The sequence below is a fragment of the Phocoena phocoena genome, chromosome 6 (genome assembly GCF_963924675.1).
Source record: "Phocoena phocoena chromosome 6, mPhoPho1.1, whole genome shotgun sequence".
Lineage (NCBI taxonomy): Eukaryota > Metazoa > Chordata > Mammalia > Artiodactyla > Phocoenidae > Phocoena > Phocoena phocoena.
This window is the reverse complement of record NC_089224.1, coordinates 14,258,190-14,278,720: the sequence shown is the minus strand read 5'-3', so window position 1 is coordinate 14,278,720 and position 20,531 is coordinate 14,258,190. Positions and strand designations below refer to the sequence as shown.

General features: G+C 36.5%; 1 protein-coding gene across 1 annotated transcript; it reads left to right on the top strand.

Annotated features, from left to right (window-relative positions):
• Positions 1 to 2,158: 2,158 nt before the first annotated feature.
• On the top strand, positions 2,159 to 20,317 carry ADAMDEC1 (ADAM like decysin 1). The gene is made up of 13 exons (XM_065879850.1): positions 2,159 to 2,243; positions 2,476 to 2,594; positions 3,144 to 3,220; positions 11,274 to 11,352; positions 12,784 to 12,860; positions 14,037 to 14,223; positions 14,401 to 14,460; positions 15,157 to 15,228; positions 15,699 to 15,868; positions 16,231 to 16,312; positions 17,027 to 17,157; positions 18,129 to 18,306; positions 20,237 to 20,317. Exons 1-13 carry the CDS (start codon positions 2,159 to 2,161, stop codon positions 20,315 to 20,317), a joined length of 1,398 nt encoding a protein of 465 aa, XP_065735922.1.
• Positions 20,318 to 20,531: the final 214 nt, after the last annotated feature.

Genomic DNA, 20,531 nt, shown 5'->3' with positions numbered 1-20,531 from the left:
ATGTTTACCATTTGTATAAACTGACCTATTTGTAAATTAATCTCTATTATTAGACTTTGTTACGGGACTATCACAATACTAAGGATAGTATCAGGGTCATCTTGAAATGCCCAGAATAGTAGCATTAATTTAATATAAACTCAAATTTAACATGATCTCAATAAATATTTAACTTATCTTGAAATACTAGCTGTATAAGTAACCAAATATTAATGTGGTGTTTAATAGTCTGAAAGCAGACTTTTCAACAGCAACACTAGTTGTCAAAAAAAAAAAAAAAAACCCCAGTAAAATAGCTTACAAATGCTGAGATATTGTCATTCTAAAACTGTATTCCCAGCTAAACCACCATTAAAGAATAGGGTGAAATAAATACTCTCAGAAAAAATTTTTAAAAAAACAGTAGTGTTTACTCTAAGAAATGATTTGTCAGAGAATATGTTTTATAAAGACATTTAAAAAATACTAATGCTAAAAGGATCTATAAGCAAAGAAGGTGGTATGATTGTGAGTAATTTCAAATAGTATTATCTGTATAAAACACAAACTAATGATAATGACTAACTTAGGGGTGAAAATCATGGTAGAGCTAAAATACCTGACAACAACATGTAAGATGGCAAGGGGTGAGATGTTGATAAGTTACACCATTCCAAGGTCTTGTACTATTTGACGGTAGAGATGTTAAGATTATATTTTGTGAAATTTTAATGGTAACTACTATAGGATATATGTAGACTGTTGATCTTCTGCACCAGCAAAAAAAAAAAATATATATATATATATATATATAAAGTTAAAGAGAAAGCTTAAATGACACAACAGAACGTAGAAGAACAAAAAGAAGCATAAACATGGAGAGGTAACTATAAAACTTACAGTCCAATGCTAGCAAACTCCCAAATATATCAGTAAAAACTAAACTCAGTAGTTAAAGAGCACAGATTTTTAGATTGGGAAAACTCTGCAAATGGGGGTGTAATTTGGAGCTAATTATCTGAGAATTACCAGATCAATGTATACCAAGAAACTCAAATTGTTCTACCTTTTTAACTAAATAATACCATTTCTAGTAAGTTATCCAAAAGAATCAGAAAATCATAGAAATATACACAAATAACGACATACAAAACATTACACGCAAGGCAATATTCTAAAGTCATTAAAATAACATATTAATATACAATAGGATGACAATGTTTATGCTATAATGCTATGCAAAAAATAACAGGTTCCCCAAACCTTTTCTACAGTAAGAACTATAGTTTATAAAGTTTAATTTTCTTTTCTTTCCTTTCTTTTACTAGTGCATGGAAGAGAGATGAAAATAAGTTGTCAAAATGTTAACAGAAGTCACTTCTTGATGTTGGGCTGTTGGGTGACCAACTTCTTTCCCTCAGTATACTGATTTGATGCTTATGACCATGAAAATGTATTATTTTTGTAATCAGAAAAAGTTATTTTCCTTCAGTAGAACTCATAGTGCGTTTCAAAAATACTTTATATGCAGTATAATTTGAGGCTAGCCCTGTCAAGAGAATTTACATTTGCACATTTCCTTATAGTTTTACGTGTGTGTGTGCATGTGTGTGTGTTACCTTGTATGAATTTTATAAGAAACTTAGAGTAGGTATCATTATCATCATCCCCTTTTCACAGATAAGGAAAGTGAGGGTCAGAGAAATTATAATATCCTAGCTTATAAAACTTTGCCTGGTGCTTGTTTTACAGATTGTTTTCTCTGTGCCAATTTTTCAAAATATGTACAGACTACTGAAATATTTTCTGAAAGTATGGATCAATTTCTATAACATTACCACATGGCATGACCAATGGCTGAATTTAATGAATATGTAAACATATGCACACACATCTCAGTCTCAGTTGGTACTTTCCCACTACTATAGGAGCATCAGGGCCAAGCAGCTGTCCAGATGTGACTCCTTAAGCTGTAACCACAGACATAAACACTTCTCATAGATGAGGAACATTCTCATAATCTTGACACTGCAATTTCTTAGCAGCTTCCCCATGTCATTAGGAAACATTACTCAATCTTCCAAAGAAGGTTTTAGGTTTTTATCCTTATTATTTTTTTTCAATTTGTAAAGAGAAGTAGGGGAAGATAAAACTGGACAGCTGGGGAGACCAAATCTTCATGTTGTGTGGGACGTCTCAGCTACCTACAGCCAGCATGTCTTTGGTCCTGCTTTCCATCCTCTGGCTCATCGTTCAAGCTCAAGGTAAGTACTAATATATTGACAGTTCCAAAGAATTGTTTCATCATTGTCACATCTTTCCAGAATAGGGAGAGAAAACTAAAGAAAAATTCTTTGTTATCAAAGCTGAAATGGAGGAGTAACTTGTTCTTCTCAATGTTTCCCTTCTCAATGGAAATTGTCTTCCACTCAGTTTCAAGAAACCAACCAACAAAAACCTTTAAATATTTTGTCAGTATTACCTCTCTTTTTCTAGCAATAGCCATAAAGCAGACTCCTGAACTAGAGCCCTATGAAGTAGTTCATCCTAAAAAACTACACATTTTACACAAAAGAGAGATACAGAACAACCAGACAGAGAAGCAAGGCAAGGAGGTAAGCAATGGGATGACCGTGGGATTTTGCTGTCATCTAAAGAGACAGTAAAGGACCTTTTTACTAGTAGAAGTGATGTCACAGTCAACATCTAGTACTTCAGTCTTGAAGCCCATTTACACGAATGCTCCCCTTTGCCAGGAGAGGGCATAGGATTTTTCTAAATGCTTTTACAGTTAAGCAGCAGGAAGGGAGTTAACTCCCACACTGGATCAGAAAAAATAAAACAGTTTGGGTGTTTCTCCAAGTCTGTGGGGGGAACAACAACAAAAAAAGAGGACAGTACGGCAGTATTTCTAGGAGAAGACATTCCTTGCCAAGCCCACCAAACCCATGTCTTCTCCCTACCCTCACCCCCTGACCCCCCTGAATTGCCTTTTGTCTATAATAGAGAAATCATATTATCTCATTAATTAACATTTTTAAAATGTATTATAGATATTAACTTTCTATTACATTTGTAATTATTATTCTATACAGCTACCTATATCATTATAATTATTTTAGATAGACTCATAAATATAAATTATCATTATTACATATTTTTAGGGAAGATATGAACCTGAACTTCAGTATCAGATGATATTAAACGGAGAAGAAGTCATTCTTTGCCTACAAAAAGCCAAGTAAGTTGTATTTCCTGACAGTCTAATCACTGGATTATACCTAAGAGAATGTGGAAAAATAAATCTTCTTTAGACTCTATATACTGTAATTTGACATAGAAGACATGAAGCATATTGAACATTAGATGCTAATATTGGTGTTAATATTATCTAAGAAGTTTGATGTTTCCCTAGGAAATTATATGCAAAGAGTAAAACAAAGAGAGCTGCACGAATGACTTGATGCCCTGCTGCTTTCGGAATTTACTGAAAATATTTTTCACCCAGATAAACTGAAACCTTGGTGTGACTTTCCATTACTTTTTGTTGCTGTTGTTCTGTAAAGCATTTTTATTTTTTTAACATCTTTATTGGAGTATAATTGCCTTACAATGGTGTGATAGTTTCAGCTGTATAACAAAGTGAATCAGCTATATGTATACATATATCCCCATATACCCTCCCTCTTGTGTCTGCCTCCCACCCTCCCTATCCCATTCATCTAGGTGGTCAAAAGCACCGAGCTGATCTCCCTGTGCTATGCGGCTGCTTCCCACTAGCTATCTATTTTACATTTGGTAGAGTATATATGTCCATACCACTCTCTCACTTCGTCCCAGCTTACCCTTCCCCCTCCCCATGTCCTCAAGTCCATTCTCTACGTCTGCATCTTTATTCTTGTCCTGCCCCTAGGATCTTCAGAACCATTATTTATTTATTTATTTTTAGATTCCATATATATGTGTTAGCATATGGTATTTGTTTTTCTCTTTCTGACTTACTTCACTCTGTATGACAGACTCTATGTCCATCCACCTCACTACAAATAACTCAATTTCAATTCTTTTCATGGCTGAGTAATATTCCATTGTATACATGTGCCACATCTTCTTTATCCATTCATCTGTTGATGGACACTTAGGTTGCTTCCGTGTCCTGGTTATTACAAATACTGCTGCAATGAGTACTGTGGTACATGACACTTTTGAATTATGATTTTCTAGGGTGTATGCCCAGTAGTGGGATTGTGGGGTCGTATAGTAATACTACTTTTAGTTTTTTAAGGAAACTCCATACTGCTCTCCATAGTGGCTGTACCAATTTCCATTCCCACCAACAGTGCAAGAGGGTTCCCTTTTCTCCACACCCTCTCCAGAATTTATTGTTTGTAGATTTTTTGATGATGGCCATTCTGACCAGTGTGAGGTGATATCTCATTGTAGTTTTGATTTGCATTTCTCTAATCATTAGTGATGTTGAACATCCTTTCATATGTTGTTGGAAATCTGTATATCTTCATTGGACAAATATCTATTTAGGTCTTCTGCCCATTTTTGGATTGGGTTGTCTGTTTTTTTGATATTGAGTTGCATGAGCTGCTTGTATATTTTGGAGATTAACTCTTTGTCAGTTGCTTCATTTCTAAATATTTTCTCCCATTCTGAGTGTTGTCTTTTCATCTTGTTTATGGTTTCCCTCGCTGTGCAAAAGCTTTTAAGTTTCATTAGGTCCCATTTGTTTATTTTTGTTTTTATTTCCGTTTCTCTAGGAGGTGGGTCAAAAGGATCTTGCTCTGATTTATGTCATAGAGTGTTCTGCCTATGTTTTCCTCTAAGAGTTTGATGGTGTCTGGCCTTACATTTAGGTCTTTAATCCAATTTGAGTTTATTTTTCTGTGTGGTGTTAGGGAGTGTTCTAATTTCATTCTTTTACATGTAGCTGTCCAGTTTTCCCAGCACCACTTATTGAAGGGGCTGTCTTTTCTCCATTGTATATTCCTGCCTCCTTTACCAAAGGTAAGGTGACCATATGTGCATGAGTTTTACCTCTGGGTTTTCTATCCTGTTACATTGATCTATATTTCTTTTTTGTGCCAGTCCCATACTGTCTTGATTATTGTAGCTTTGTAGTATAGTCTGAAGTTAGGGAGCCTGATTCCTCCAGCTCCATTTTTCTTTCTTAAGATTGCTTTGGCTACTCAGGGACTTTTGTGTTTCAACACTAATTGTGAAATATTTTGGTCTAGCTCTGTGAAAAATGCCATTGGTAATCTGATAGGGATTGCATTGAATTTGTAGATTGCTTTGGGTAGTAGAGTCATTTTCACAATGTTGATTCTTCCAATCCAAGAACATAGTATATCTCTCCATCTGTTTGTAACATCTTTAATATGTTTTATCAGTGTCTTATAGTTTTCTGCATAAAGGTCTCCTTAGATAGTTTTATTCCTAGGTATTTTCTTCTTTTTGTTGCAATAATAAATGGGCGTGTTTCCTTAATTTCTCTTTCAGATTTTTCATAACTAGTGTATAGGAAAGCAAGAGATTTCTGTGCATTAATTTTGGATCCTGCAACTTTACCAAATTCATTGATTAGCTCTAGCAGTTTTCTGGTGGCACCTTTACGATTCTCATTGTATAGTATCATGTCATCTGCGAACAGTGACAGTTTTACTTCTTTTCCGATTTGGATTCCTTTTCTTTCTTTTTCTTCTCTGATTGCTGTGGCTAAAACTTCCAAAACTATGTTGACTAATAGTGGTGGGAGTGGGCAACCTTGTCTTGTTCCTGATCTTAGTGGAAATGGCTTCAGTTTTTCACCATAGAGAATGATGTTGGCTGTGGGTTTGTCATATATGGCCTTTACTTTGTAGAGGTTAAGTTCCCTCTATGCCCACTTTCTGGAGGGTTCTTACCATAAACAGGTGTTGAATTTTGTCAAAAGCTTTCTCTGCATCTATTGAGATGATCATATGGATTTTCTCCTTCAATTTGTTGATATGGTTTATCACATTGGATTGATTTGCATATATTGAATCCTTGCATTCCTGGGATAAACCACACTTGATCATGGTGTATGATCCTTTTAATGTGCTGTTGGATTCTGTTTGCTAGTATTTTGTTGAGGATTTTTGCATCTATGTTCATCAGTGATATTGGCCTCTAGTTTTCTTTTTTTGTGATATCTTTGTCTGGTTTGGGTATCAGGGTGATGGTGGCCTTGTCGAATGAGTTTGGGATTGTTAGTTCCTCTGCAGTTTTTTGGAAGAGTTTGAGAAGGATGGGAGTTAGCTCTTCTCTAAATGTTTGATAGAATTCACCTGTGAAGCCATCTGGTCCTAGGCTTTTGTTTGTTGGAAGATTTTTCATCACAGTTTCAATTTCTATGCTTGTGATTGGTGTTTATATTTTCTATTTCTTCCTGGTTCAGTCTGAGAAGGTTGTGCTTTTCTAAGAATTTGTCCATTTCTTCCAGGTTGTCCATTTTACTGGCATACAGTTGCTTATAGTAATCCTTCATGATTCATTGTATTTCTGCAGGATCAGTTGTTACTTCTCCTTTTTCATTTCTAATTCTGCTGATTTGAGTCGTCTCCCTTTTTTTCTTGATGAGTCTGGCTAGTGTTTTATCAATTTTGTTTATCTTCTTAAAGAACCAGCTTTTAATTTTATTGAAGTTTGCTGTTGTTTCCTTCTTTCTTTTTCATTTATTTCTCATCTGATCTTTATGATTTCTTTCCTTCTGCTAACTGTAGGGGGATTTTGTTCTTCTTTCTCTAATTGCTTTAGGTGTAACGTTAGGTTGTTTGAGATTTTTCTTATTTCTTGAAGTAGGATTGTATTGCTATAAATTTCCCTCTTAGAACTGCTTTTGCTGCATCCCATAGGTTTTGGGTGGTCGTGTCTTCATTGTCATTTGTTTCTAGGTGTTCTTTAATTTCCTTTTGATTTCTTCAGTGATCTGTTGGATATTTAGTAGTGCATTGCTTAGCCTCCATGTGTTTGTACTTTTTACAGTTTTTTTCCTGTAATTGGTATCTGGTCTCATAGCATGTAGATGGAAAACATACTTGATACGATTTCAATTTTCTTAAATTTATCAAGGCTTGATTTGTGGCCCAAGATATGATCTGTCCTGGAGAATGTTCCATGAGCACTTGAGAAAAATGTGTATTCTGTTGTTTTTGGATGGAATGTCCTATAAATATCAGTTAAGTCCATCTTGCTTAATGTATCATTTAAAGCTTGGTTTCCTTATTTATTTTCATTTTGGATGATCTGTCCATTGGTGAAAGTGGGGTGTTAAAGTCCCCTACTATGATTGTGTTACTGTCGATTTCCTCTTTTCTGGCTGTTAGCATTTGCCTTACGTTGAGATGCTCCTATGTTGGGTGCAAAAATATGTACAATTGTTATGTCTTCTTTCTTGGATTGATCCCTTGATTGTTATGTAGTGTCCTTCTTTGTCTCTTCTAATAGTCTTTATTTTAAAGTCTATTTTGTCTGATATGAGAATTGCTACTCCAGCTTTCTTTTGATTTCCATTTACATGGAATATCTTTTTCCATCCCTTCACTTTCAGTCAGTATGTGTCCCTAGGTCTGAAGTGGGTCTCCTGCAGACAGCATATATACAAATCTTTTTTTTGTATCCATTCAGCCAGTCGATGTCTTTTGGTTGGAGCATTTAATCCATTTACATTTAAGGTAATTATAGATATGTATATTCCATTTACCATTTTCTTAATTGTTTTGGGTTTGTTTTTGTAGGTCTTTTCGTTCACTTGTGTTTCCTGCCTAGAGAATTCCTTTAGCATTTGTTGTAAAGCTGGTTTGGTGGTGCTGAATTCTCTTAGCTTTTGCTTGCCTGTAAAGATTTTAATTTCTCCATCGAATCTGAATGAGATCCTTTCTGGGTAGAGTAATCTTGGTTATAGGTTTTTCCCTTTCATCACTTCAAATATCGCCTGCCATTCCCTTCTGGCTTGCAGAGTTTCTGTTGAAAGATCAGCTGTTAACCTTATGGGTATTCTCGCCTATGTTATTTGTTACTTCTCCCTTGCTGCTTTTAACATTTTTTCTTTGTATTTAATTTTTTTTTTTTTTTTTTTTTTGCGGTACACGGGCCTCTCACTGTTGTGGCCTCTCCCGTTGCAGAGCACAGGCTGCAGACACATAGGCTCAGCGGCCATGGCTCATGGGCCCAGCTGCTCCGCGGCATGTAGGATCTTCCTGGACCAGGGCACAAACCCGTGTCCCCTGCATTTGCAGGTGAACTCTCAACCACTGCGCTACCAGTGAAGCCCTGTATTTAATTTTTGATAGTTTGATTAATATGTGTCTTGGTGTGTTTCTCCTTGCATTTATCCTGTATGAGTCTCTGCACTTCCTGGACTTGGTTAACTATTTCCGTTCCCATATTAGGGAAATTTTCAACTATAATCTCTTCAAATATTTTCTCAGTCTCTTTCTTTTTCTCTTTTTCTTCTGGGACCCCTATAATTTGAATGTTGTGTTTAATGCTGCCCCAGAGGTCTCTGAGACTGTCCTCAATTCTTTTCATTCTTTTTTCTTTATTCTGCTCTGTAGCAGTTATTTCCACTATTTTACTTCCAGCTCACTTATTCGTTCTTCTGCTTTAGTTATTCTGCTATTGATTCCCTCTAGAGAATTTTTAATTCCATTTATTCTGTTGTTCATCATTGTTTGTTTGCTCTTTAGTTCTTTTAGGCCCTTGTTAAATGTTTCTTGTATTTCTCCATTCTATTTCCAATATTTTGGATCATCTTTACTATCATTACTCTGAATTCTTTTTCAGATAGACTGCCTATTTCCTCTTCATTTGTTAGGTCTGGTGGGTTTTTACCTTGCTCCTTCATCTGCTGTGTATTTCTCTGTCTTCTCATTTTGCTTAACTTACTGTGTTTGGGGTCTCCTTTTCACAGTCTTCAGGTTCGTAGTTCCCATTGTTTTTGGTGTCTGCCCCCAGTGGGTAAGGTTGTTTCAGTGGTTTGTGTAGGCTCCTGGTGGAGGGGACTGGTGCCTGTGCTCTGGTGGCTAAGGCTGGATCTTGTCTTTCTGGTGGGCAGGACCGCATCCAGTGTTGTGTTTCGGGGTGTCTGTGAATTTATTATTATTTTAGGCAGCCTCTCTGCTAATGGGTGGTGTTGTGTTCCTGTCTTGCCAGTTGTTTGGCATGGGGTGTCCAGTGCTGGACCTTGTTGGTCGTTGAGTGGAGCTGGGTGTTAGTGTTGAGATGGAGATCTCTGCGGGAGCTCTCACCAATTGATATTATGAGGGGCCAGGAGGTCTCTGGTGGTCCAATGTCTTGAACTCGTGTCTCCCCCCTCAGGTCTGAGACCCGGCTGGAGCACCAAGACCCGCTCAGCCACATGGCTCAGAAGAAAAGGGAGAAAAGAAAGAAACAAAGAAAAGAATAAGTAAAATAAAGTTATTAAAATAAAAAGATAGTATTAAATTTAAAATTTTTCTAATTAAGAAAGAAAAAGACGAGAGCAACCAAACCAATAAACAAATCCACCAATGATAAGAAGCACTAAAAACTATACTAAGATAAACATAAAAATCAGAAACTAGTCAGTCGCATACAGCAAACCCCAAGTCTACAGTTGCTCTTAAAGACCACCACCTCAATTTTGGAATGATTAGTTGTGTATTCAGGTATTCCACAGATGCAGGGTACATCAAGTTGATTGCGGAGACTTAATACGCTGCCCCTGAGGCTGCACAGAGAAATTTCCCTTTCTCTTCTTTGTTCGCACAGCTCCTGGGGTTCAGCTTTGGATTTGTTCCCGCCTCTGCATGTAGGTCGCCCTCTGGTGACTCTTCTTCGTCCAGACAGGAGGGGGTTAAAGAGCAGCTGATTTGGGGGCTCTGGATCACTTAGGTCAGGGGGAGGGAGAGGTATGGAATGCAGGGCAAGCTTGCAGTGGCAGAGTCCAGTGTGACCCTGTACCAGCCTGAGGTGAGTCATATGTTCTCTCGGGGAAATTGTCTCTGGATCACGGGACCCTGGCAGTGGCGGGTTGCACAGGCTCCGAGGAGGGGAGGTGTGGATAGTGACCTATACTTGCACACAGGCTTCTTGGTGGCAGCAGCAGCAGCCTTAGCATCTCATGCCCATCTCTGGGGTCTGCGCTGATAGCTGTGGCTTGCGCCCATCTCTGAAGGTCATTTAGGCGGTGTTCTGAATTTCCTCTCCTTGTGCACCCCAAAACAGTGGTCTCTTGACTCTTAGGCAGCTCCAGACTTTTTCCCGGACAGCTGTGGCACACTAGCCCCCTTCAGGCTGTGTTCACGCAGCCAACCCCAGTCCTCTCCCTTGGGTCTGAACTCTGAAGCTGGAGCCTCAGCTCCCAGCCCCCACCCACCCCGGCGGGTGAGCAGAGAAGCCTCTCAGGCTGGTGAGTGCTGGTCGGCGCCGATCCTCTGTGGGGGAATCTCTCCACTTTGCCCTCTGCACCCTTGTTCCTGCACTCTCCTCTGTGGCTCTGAAGCTTCCCCCCTCTGCCATCCACAGTCTCTGCCTGCAAAGGGACTTCCTAGTATGTGGAAATTTTTCCTCCTTCACAGCTCCCTCCCAGAAGTGCAGGCCCTGTCCCTATTCTTTTGTGTCAGTTTTTTCTTTTGCCCTACCCAGGTACGTGGGGAGTTTCTTGCCTTTTGGGGAGTCTGTGGTCTTCTGCCAGCGTTCAGTAGGTGTTCTGTAGGAGTTGTTCCACATGTAGATGTATTTTTGATGTATTTTGGGGGAGGAAGGTGATCTCCCCGTCTTGCTCCTCTGCCATCTTGAAGGTCCTCTCCTCCATTACTTTTATAATAACATATATCTAATGCTCATTCAGGGCACACAAGTTTGACATAGATCCCAGGGTATGGGGCTCCACCAAGTTCTATAATAGTCAGTAAACTTCTCCCTGAATGCAATGGTCCTTCATGTGTATTTACAGCCCAACACCCTACAGAGATCCTTTGGAGGCTATATCCTTGGTTCAAAGAATCCCAAAATAATCCATTTGAAGGTAGAAAATTTCCTATGTGATTTTTCTATCAGAAAAGTATTTCAGGGTATTTCTTTCCTCAGATCTAAGAGGTATAACTAATGCTTTGGTTTGCTTCAGGAGCAGACTTCTGATATTGGAAAAGGACCAGTGGTCAGAATGCCAGCTCTTTCTCACTGTAGACATTATCATTCCTTTAGTACTGATGATCTTACAGGAATATTAGCCTTTATTACCACCATGAGAGTATCATGCAGCTTTCTGCTCTCTACAGGCATCTCCTGGGGCCAGACTACCTTGAAACATATTACTCACCCAGAGGAGAGAAAATCACAACAAGCCCTCAGAACATGGTAGGTTCGGAATGCTTTCTGGGACTCTTACTTGGATCTGCTGCTTACATCATAAGATTCATAGGTTCAAGGGCAACTTAAAAAAAATTAAAGGACTTGAAAACAGGATGCTCATCTAAGACCAATGAGATAACAGATGAAAAAAATTGTATCTTTTTTAAAAGATAGGAGTAGTAGGAGGCTTCCAAGTGTTGCATTTTTAGAAGCAACCAAAAGTCTGCTTTCCCTTAAACCATCTTATCAATAGGTTAGAAATATTGTCCCCTAGGTTCTTGAAAGGTCATTCACGTCGCTGTTTACTGTTTTCTAATGATGTATGCATTTATCCTGAGATCAGAAAAGGTATATCAATTATTTAATTAATATAATTTTTTATCTGGTTAAACTACCATCATATGAATAATGCCAAGGTATAGATATCAGACATAGAGAATCAAGGCCAAGGGAAAAACAGGAAGAGAATATAAAAGGACTCATTCATAGAGTATTACCAAGCTAAATGAGTTTCTCAGAGCCACCCTCCATGGTGCCCCAAATATCTATGTTTCTATAAAAAAAACAGACAAGACTTATGCCACAGAATGACTCTCCATTCCCTTCTCAAGTCAAGACTCTCATTTCATGGATGTCTGGATTGTTGCTAACATTGACCTCTGGAGAAAATATCTGATAAATTTATTCATGCTCAAGTGTGAATGGCCAGTGATATCTTAATGTGGTACCTTTTCCAAGTCGTCTATAAGAAAATGTTTATGATGATAAGGTTTCTTACAAAGGAAAGAAAGACACAGATGGATTTTCAGACCCTGAGGCAAGTCAGTTTATTTTGAGCAAGAGTTTATTCATTAGCTTTCTTGGATCATTCTACATAAGTGACCCATTACTTTGCTTCTACGAAGTGCCAACCATGTGTGAATCTCTAGTTGTAGATAAATTCTCTGGGCTTTGGATGCTGGTAAAGGGATGCCACTAACACACTAGTTAAAATAATGAGTTGGACCAGTTAGTCTGAGGGGCTCAGGAGTGGTGATGTGGCCCCCTGAGGACTCTAGAATCTGGAAAAATGAATACCTCATTTTATTGACATGTGATGCACAGTGGAGCTTGCATAAGGGAACTATATTCTCAAAAGTTGACACTCAAACCTGAGAGCTCTTGAGGAGTGCTATAGATCCCATGGGGGAACTGGCTACTTCTCAAACGCAGCATCCACTCTTGCCATGAGTCCATGTAGATTCAAATTCCCCATGGAGTAGTTCATGAAACCACTGAGGTTCTCAGTGTTTTTGTTTCTGGGAGCTGGTCTGGCCACAGCCACTACTTGAAGAACTTTCATACATATTCAAGATAAGAGCTTTCAACACAACTGTGATATGTTTATTTTTGTAGTTAAAAAAAAAAAACAAACAAACACATTTTTTCCAACCTTAGGAACACTGCTACTATAAAGGACACGTCCTAAATGAAAAGGATTCTGTTGCCAGCATTTGTACTTGTGATGGGCTGAGGTGAGTGCCACTTGCAAAAATGTTAAACATCAAGCACCATTTTGTTACACAAGATTGAGTCTTTCTGAACACCATATCTTCTTACTATCTTGGTAAAATTGTCTCCATTGATAAAATGTTGAATATATGTGGTTAAAGTGAAGAATAATGTATCATCCTTGCACTCATTATCTGCGGTTCTAGTAAAAGTTAAAGTTAGCAATTTTTAAACAAGTACTACATTCTGCAGCTTGATGATATCTGGACCAATTTTCATGTTTATCACCCACTCTACCACTCACTCCCCAAAACCACCTGTTTCATTTTCTTAAAGATTCTACCCTGCAATTGTCATGGTTGAACATAATTTTTAGAAGTTTGTGTGTATGGGTATGTGTGTGTGTCTGTCTGTGTGGTATTTCTGTTTACTAAAATAATTCTTGCCAATTAGGGAAAATTTTTAACATGTGAGAAAGCACAAATACAAAAATATCCACCATAAAGTTTTACCTCTGTGTATAGCTATTATTAACATTTTGTCATGGTTGCTGCCTTTTATACATATAGACAAATATATCTTTTACATGATTGAAATATGAAATAAAATATACATGATTCTTCTGCCAACCTGGGACATACCACATGACATCATAAGCCTTTTCCCAGATCATAAAATACCTTCATAGATGTAATTTTTAACAGCTGTGTTGGCTTTCTAATATTCCATCATATGGATTTACTTTGTATTTCTGAACTAATTTTCCTTCTAAGAAGAGAAAATCTTTAAGTTAATACTAATTATAAACTGTTCCTCTGGCTGATCTGCTCACCATTCTTTCTCTGTTCTGGGGTTCTTGGTATCTAAACATGCCTTTACTGCATTTTCCATTATATGTCTGGGAACTGCCAAGAAATATTTGCTAAATGTGAAAATAAACTATGGTGTAAATTCCAAATTCTTTGGGATAGCTTCATCTTAGTACTTCTTGTTCAGAATTCTCTAGGTAATTAAAATAGGCTCTATTTTAGTACTGACAAATACTGAGTACAACTTAAGTTAGCAAAAGTTAGCTGCAAGGCCTACAAATGAAAACTCTATGTGTGAGTTTGGGATTGAGGAAGAGGTATCCCTCCACTCTGGTCAGTGGATGTGACTCTGGAAGACAATCTTGAAATATGAGCCTGTGTATCTCGCAGGGGATACTTCACACATCACAATCAGAGATACATGATAAAGCCTCTGAAAAGCACAGACCAAGAAGAACATGCTGTCTTCATATACAACCAGGAGGAGCTAGACCCAGCTAATCACACCTGTGGTGTAAGAAATGTTGGCAGGAAACAGGGCCTTATTCGAACCTCAAGGTCACTCAAAAGGCCAGAGGTGAGTGAAGCTTTCCGACCAACATTCATTTCAGCAATGATGTATGAAACACTGGTGCACCCAGCAATGACTCATACGAGTAAAGCCCAACCCTTCTTTACTTATTTAAATCTCTTTGTAAGCTTTTTAATGTCTTAGGTTGAAGATATTAACAATGTTCTTTCACTCTTTGTAAAGCAAGACTTTCTTCAGGCTGAGAAATACATCTATCTCTTTTTGGTGCTGGATAATGCCTTTGTGAGTATGAAATATAAGTACTTTTTGGCCAGTTAAGTCAACTTTTAAGTTTTCTTATCAAGTGGACACAAGCAATAAACTATTCTAGCTGAAAATACAAAGCCTGTCCACCTGACTGTCTTGTCTGTTCTACCTGCTTTGTCAAAAATAGTTTTCATTCATCCACCCCTTTAAAATCTTCTGCCAAAATATTCAGATATTGGAAATATACTTAATGCCAGATAGCAACAGTAAAACAACCAAAATAACTAGAAACATAAAAGAATGGGTTATTAATATCTTTTTAAAGTTCTCACTATAATACATAAATATAGACATAAAACTATATGTACTTTACAAATTATGTTCATATGCTCAAAAATACTAGAATCTGTGCTTCTAACTCTCAAATACTGCTTTATAACCAAATTTTAATAATATTAAATTGGTTTAAAAACATTGAAATTAATTTGATTTATTTAACTTAGTTTGAATTGAAATTTTATATGAATGCCAAATTGTTCTCCTGCCAAAAACTTCTTACATCTGAATTAGAATTTGTTGAAATAGATTCTTATATAAGATAGACGTGGAATGAATAGACATTTATTTACATTGAAACGTGTAATTTTTCTTAGAATGTAAAATCCTGTACCCCATCAGCTTTCTCACTTTAATTTGTGGTTTTAATTACTCTTTGCATTTTGTGTTTTACAGTATAACATGTATAACAGGAATGTAACTTTGATAAGAAGCTTTGTGTTTGATGTGATAAACCTACTCAATGTGGTAAGATATTTGTTCTCTAAACATATATTTCCACACAGGAGCTTAGGGCTTCCCTATGTGTTCACCAAATAAGGAGCTGGGAAAGTCACAATGGCTTAAGGCCAGCAGTTTTGGGAAATTTAGCAGATAATGATCAACATCAAGGTAAAATCACATATACTGTAGCAAAGGCAACTTCTAGGTTTTCTATTTTCAAAATTCGGATACATTTATGCATCACTTGTGGTCAGTAAAATATCTAAAATACTAAATAAATCTCTCCTACTATATAGCACAGGAAACTATATTCAATATCCTGAGATAAACCATAATGGAAAAGAATATGAAAAAGAATATATATATATATATATAACTGAGTCACTTTGCTGTACAGCAGAAATTAACACATTGTAAATCAACTATACTTCAATCAAAACTTTTAAAAAAAGAAATCTCAAACATTTTCATGAAGAAAAATGTTCTTTCCACAGATTTATAATACCATAGATGTTCAAGTGGTCTTGATAGGTATGGAAGTCTGGTCTGATGGTGATAAGATAAACGTGGTACCCAACACAGCTGTCACCTTTAAAAACTTTCTGGATTGGCATCGTTCTAACCTGGGGAAGATGAAGATCCATGACCACGCTCAGCTACTCAGGTGAGCACATGCTGGACAGGGCCAGGCCTATTTTGGCAGAGAAGATAGTTATCCCAAATGTTTCTTGGCAAACATTCCTGTTCAATTCTACCTCCCTGATCAGTTGTCAGAGAGCCTAAAGTTCTACTAATAGCAGTTCACCTGTGAGATTATTGGAGACCCATGTCAGAACAGTAAAATCGACTCTTGGATGTGGGATAGCCAGCTGTGGTCATTATAATGCTATAGAACAGCAGAAGCTTTTCGGGGGCCTCATGAATATGAAAAGGATAGGGGAACTAGGGAAATCTCAAACATAGTTGAAAAAAGCTGATGGTTCCAAAGATTCAAATTGTGACAATGTACCTGTAACTTTCACACAGTGGAGTTGGCTTCAAAAATCGAATTACAGGACTGGCAGCCTTGAATTCCTTGTGTTCCCCATCGTCTGTTGCCGTTATTGAGGTTTGTAAAAATATAGCTCCATGAGGTTCTATAACCTCCAGGAAGACAAGCACAATGTCTTATTCAGAGTTAGCACAATGTATATTTGCTGAGTCAGTAAATAAAAGTAGAAATGAACCTCCTGCTAGATCACTACACTGAAGATTCCTTGGATTATGAAACAGAATATCTCTTTACATTGACTATCCCAGAGGTTTCATTCTTTAGTTTGTGTTAGGGAATGAGAACAGGAAGACTGGGACATAAAGGGAATCCAGGTGCCCTCTGGGGCCCAAGGCAACTTCAAATTAATCATCCCTAGTATCTGTGGCCAGGAAGGTCAGACAAAGTGCATGCTGGTGTCATATGGCCAAACACTACCAATGTCATAGGCATCACGGCAATAGTTTTTGGAGGTCTTTGAGTACATACTATGGTGTATTTTAGTACTTCTTATAAAGAATGGAATTACCATAATTTAACCATGGTTTATCAAGAATTCATCATTAATTCAGCAAATATTGATTGAGCACTGGCTCAATGGTTAGATTCCCAGGAGGCAATCATTTCAAATGTTTATGCAACAATTTTCAATAACCAATGACAGGGCAAGAAGCTCAATGATTCAATAATTTTCATCTGTCAAATTATTTTTTTGTAACACTGAACACTGGCAAAAATTAACAAATAACTGAATAAAATCAGAAGTAATAGATATTTCTATTCTTTTTCCAGGGTAAGAGAAAGAATAGTGTCTCTCTTGCAGGAGTGATGGCACATGAGTTGGGTCATGTCCTCGGTATGCCTGATGTTCCATATAACACCAAGTGTCTCTCTGGGAGTTGTGTGATGAATGAGTATCTGAGGTGAGCCCTTGTCACCCTAGAGAAAAAATATTTCTTAAATCTTAAAGAATTCAGATGCAGCCTATATAGTTGGATGGAATTTTTTTTTTTTTTTTATGTAGGGCTGTTTCCTGCTAATTCACCCTCCAGCTTCTTTTTTCTTTTCTTTTTCTTTCTTTTTTTTTTTTTTTGGCCACACCGCACAGCATGTGGGATCTTAGCTCCCCAACCAGGGATCAAACCCGTGTCCCCTGCATTGGAAGTGCAGAGCCTTAACCACTGGACTGCCAGGGAAATCCCCACCCTCCAGCTTCTTGATGTATAGGATTTACCAGCTAGCAGAGTTCATTATTTAAGATCTCCAAATATGCCAAGATAGAGCTTATAAGTATAGTGATCATGTTATTTTAACTTAAAATAATTTTAGCTTAAAATAATATATTTGCTAAAACTATTTATCTAATTAAGATGATGACAACATCCTTATAAATCCCCATCACCAATCAATTCATTTTTATGTTATTAATAGTTGCCTCTTAATTCCAGGCACTTTGCAAGGACCTGGGATAGAAAAATGAAAAAACATACCTTGCTTTTGAAGTGTTCATAAATAGAAAGATAAATATGTCCATAGAACCTCTAATTCTGCAATTATTTCCTTTCACTATTCATTGTTATTATCGCCTACCTCTTAGCCCTCGGCGAGATGAGTGAATGATAACAAATGGCGAGGCTCATCACTGCTGCCCTTTAGGACAGAAGTGAATCCACACGGGAATTTAAATTCTTCCAACTCTACAACTGGGTGTCTAGGAAAAGAATTTTTCAACCAGCATAGTATGCCTGCTCTATGAAGCTCCACATATAACATGGCCCGTTTATACTAAATTTGGAATTTTCATTGAACTACGTAATATCGTTAGACAAGTCAGATTCTCATGTTCACTTATCACTGTGTGTCATGATATTTCTCATTTTTCTTCTGGTTACAGTTCAAAATTCCCAAAGGATTTCAGTACAGTCAGTCGCTCACATTATAAAAAATATATTTTATCTCAAAAACCAAGATGCTTGCTGAAAACACTGGTTCCTAAAAATATGATGATAAAACCAGTGTGTGGGAACCAACTTCTGGAAGTAGGAGAAGTCTGTGATTGTGGCTCTCCTGAGGTATGAAAATATCCACGGTTTAAAAAATTTACTAAAGAGTTATTGTTGCATAAGAATTATACTGTTTTCTTTTTCTTTTTTTTCCTTTAAAATTTTTTTTGGAAATTCTTTTTAAAGACAAACTTGACATCTTAGTAAAAAGTAGGCTTGCACTTGTTTTCAGTACTGCTTTTAGTAATCTTTTGAAAAGCATTTCAAAGCCAGGATACACTTATGACATGATTGTATGAAGTTCAGTGTAAAGAAGTAAATCATTAACTATAACATGTCACTTATGATCTTTCCTAAATATATTAGTCAGAAATTCCTAAATCACATAAAGTCACAGCCGATCATTTGTTGAGCAATAACAATTAAAAGTCTAGAAGTAAGTTCTCTCCATAGAAAAAGAGCTGGCCTTCTCTCATCAAACCAGTGTGTAAACGAGGAGAAATTAAAACAGAAGGAGAAAAATCACACAAACCTGTAGAAAATGGGTTAACATAGAACGTCTAAGATAATTACTATACTTCTGCTAATCTTCATAAAAATCTGACCCCTTCAAGGCATCAGTGTACTCTAAAGAATGTCTCTATAGAATGTTTACTAGCAATCCCAGATTAGGTTTCTAAAAGAAAGCATTCTATTTTCTTAGCAATCTTCTTTTACTTTTAAGATTGAGAAAATGAGTTACTATTTGAAGAGAATTTTTATGTGTCAATCTGCAAAATGCTTTTATAATCACCATCTCCTTATTACTCACAACAAATCTACAAAATAGGTTTGTTATTTTCCCAATTTAGAAAAGAAGTGAGACGCAGAAAATTTAAGTAACTAGATCCAAGGATACAAAGCTAGTAATTGGTGAAGCCTACTGCAACCCAAGACTTATCCATTACTTTAAGAGGCTCTATGACAATGGGGAAGGCATGTAATCTCTCTATGCCTGAGTTTATTTATTCAGAAATTTTAAGCTATTGAATTATATTAAAAGTTTACATGGTGCAACAATCATTTGTAAAGAATATTGCAAATATTCTCTTAGTTATAATGAGATATGAAATTTTACAAATGACGTGATACCTTACAATAGGTTAGACTTATGTTTATCTCATTCTTACTACGAGTAATTTTTTTTAATTACTTTTTATTGCAGTATAGTTGCTTTACATAGCTTATAAATAATTCTTGTCTTATAGTTTATATTATTGAATATATTTTTGCTATTCATCAGATAGATTTTATCATAATGATGCATAATCTGTTCATAGTTTACTAATATACGCTTAAATAAGTAAATAATGGCTACCTAATTTGTACTAATTTTTGCCATCTATCACTATAATATTAGTTGTTTTCTCCCCTCAGCCTTTTAATATGATGGATTATATTACTTTATTCTGTAGAGCTGAGTCACTCTTGCATTTTTGGTGACAAAAAAACCTCTGCATAGTTTGTAATAGAGAGTTGTTATATTAATAAGCTAGTGTTTTACTAATATTTTATTCAAGTTTTTGCATTTATATTCATAAATGAGAATAGTATGTATGTGTATATTCATTACCAAGTCTCATGATCGAAATTATGCAGGCTTGGTAAAATGAATTGAGGATTAAGAAAATTTTTTTCTCTATCTTCAAGCTGTTTGAATAGTATAGAAATATTGTCCTTTGAGCTTTTAAATTAACTTACATGTAATACCACGTGGGCAAATTTATTTGGGATAATTCTTGGATAATTCTATTTTTGTCCTTTTAGGAGGTAGTTTTCACTACTCAGCATTTTTTCTATTATTAAATTTCCTTGGTCATTTCCATTGGAATTTGTATAGCAGAGTAATTTAGTTTAGAAAGTGAAATTTCACTGTCATCTTGTACCAGAATTATGTGCACATAGTCTACAGGAAAAAAAATACTTGAACCCACTTTTGCATTGTGTGTGTGCTTTAAAGGAATGTGCCAATCCTTGCTGTGACGCCATGACCTGTATGTTAAAACCTGAAGCTGACTGTGGAGAAACCAGTAAACCATAACACGTAAGACTTTTTTTTCTTTCTTTGTTTCCAAATATTTTCATACTTCTATGTGATTTAAGAAAGATGTGACACTGAGTTCTACAATACACTAAAACACAATTTATTTTACATTTTTTAAATGACTCAGTTTCAGGAATGAAAAAAGCCATCAATATGAACATAAATAACTCAGAGTTGTGTGTATACTAATATAGAAATGAGAAAAGTGGCT

What these genes read in the sequence shown, in the direction of transcription:
- ADAMDEC1 (XM_065879850.1), top strand. Translation starts at nt 2,159, where the DNA reads ATGTTGTGTGGGACGTCTCAGCTACCTACAGCCAGCATGTCTTTGGTC. An exon ending in GCTCATCGTTCAAGCTCAAG is followed by an intron (nt 2,244 to 2,475) that starts GTAAGTACTAAT and finishes CTCTTTTTCTAG; the next exon opens with CAATAGCCATAAAGCAGACT. An exon ending in GGTCACTCAAAAGGCCAGAG is followed by an intron (nt 14,224 to 14,400) that starts GTGAGTGAAGCT and finishes CTCTTTGTAAAG; the next exon opens with CAAGACTTTCTTCAGGCTGA.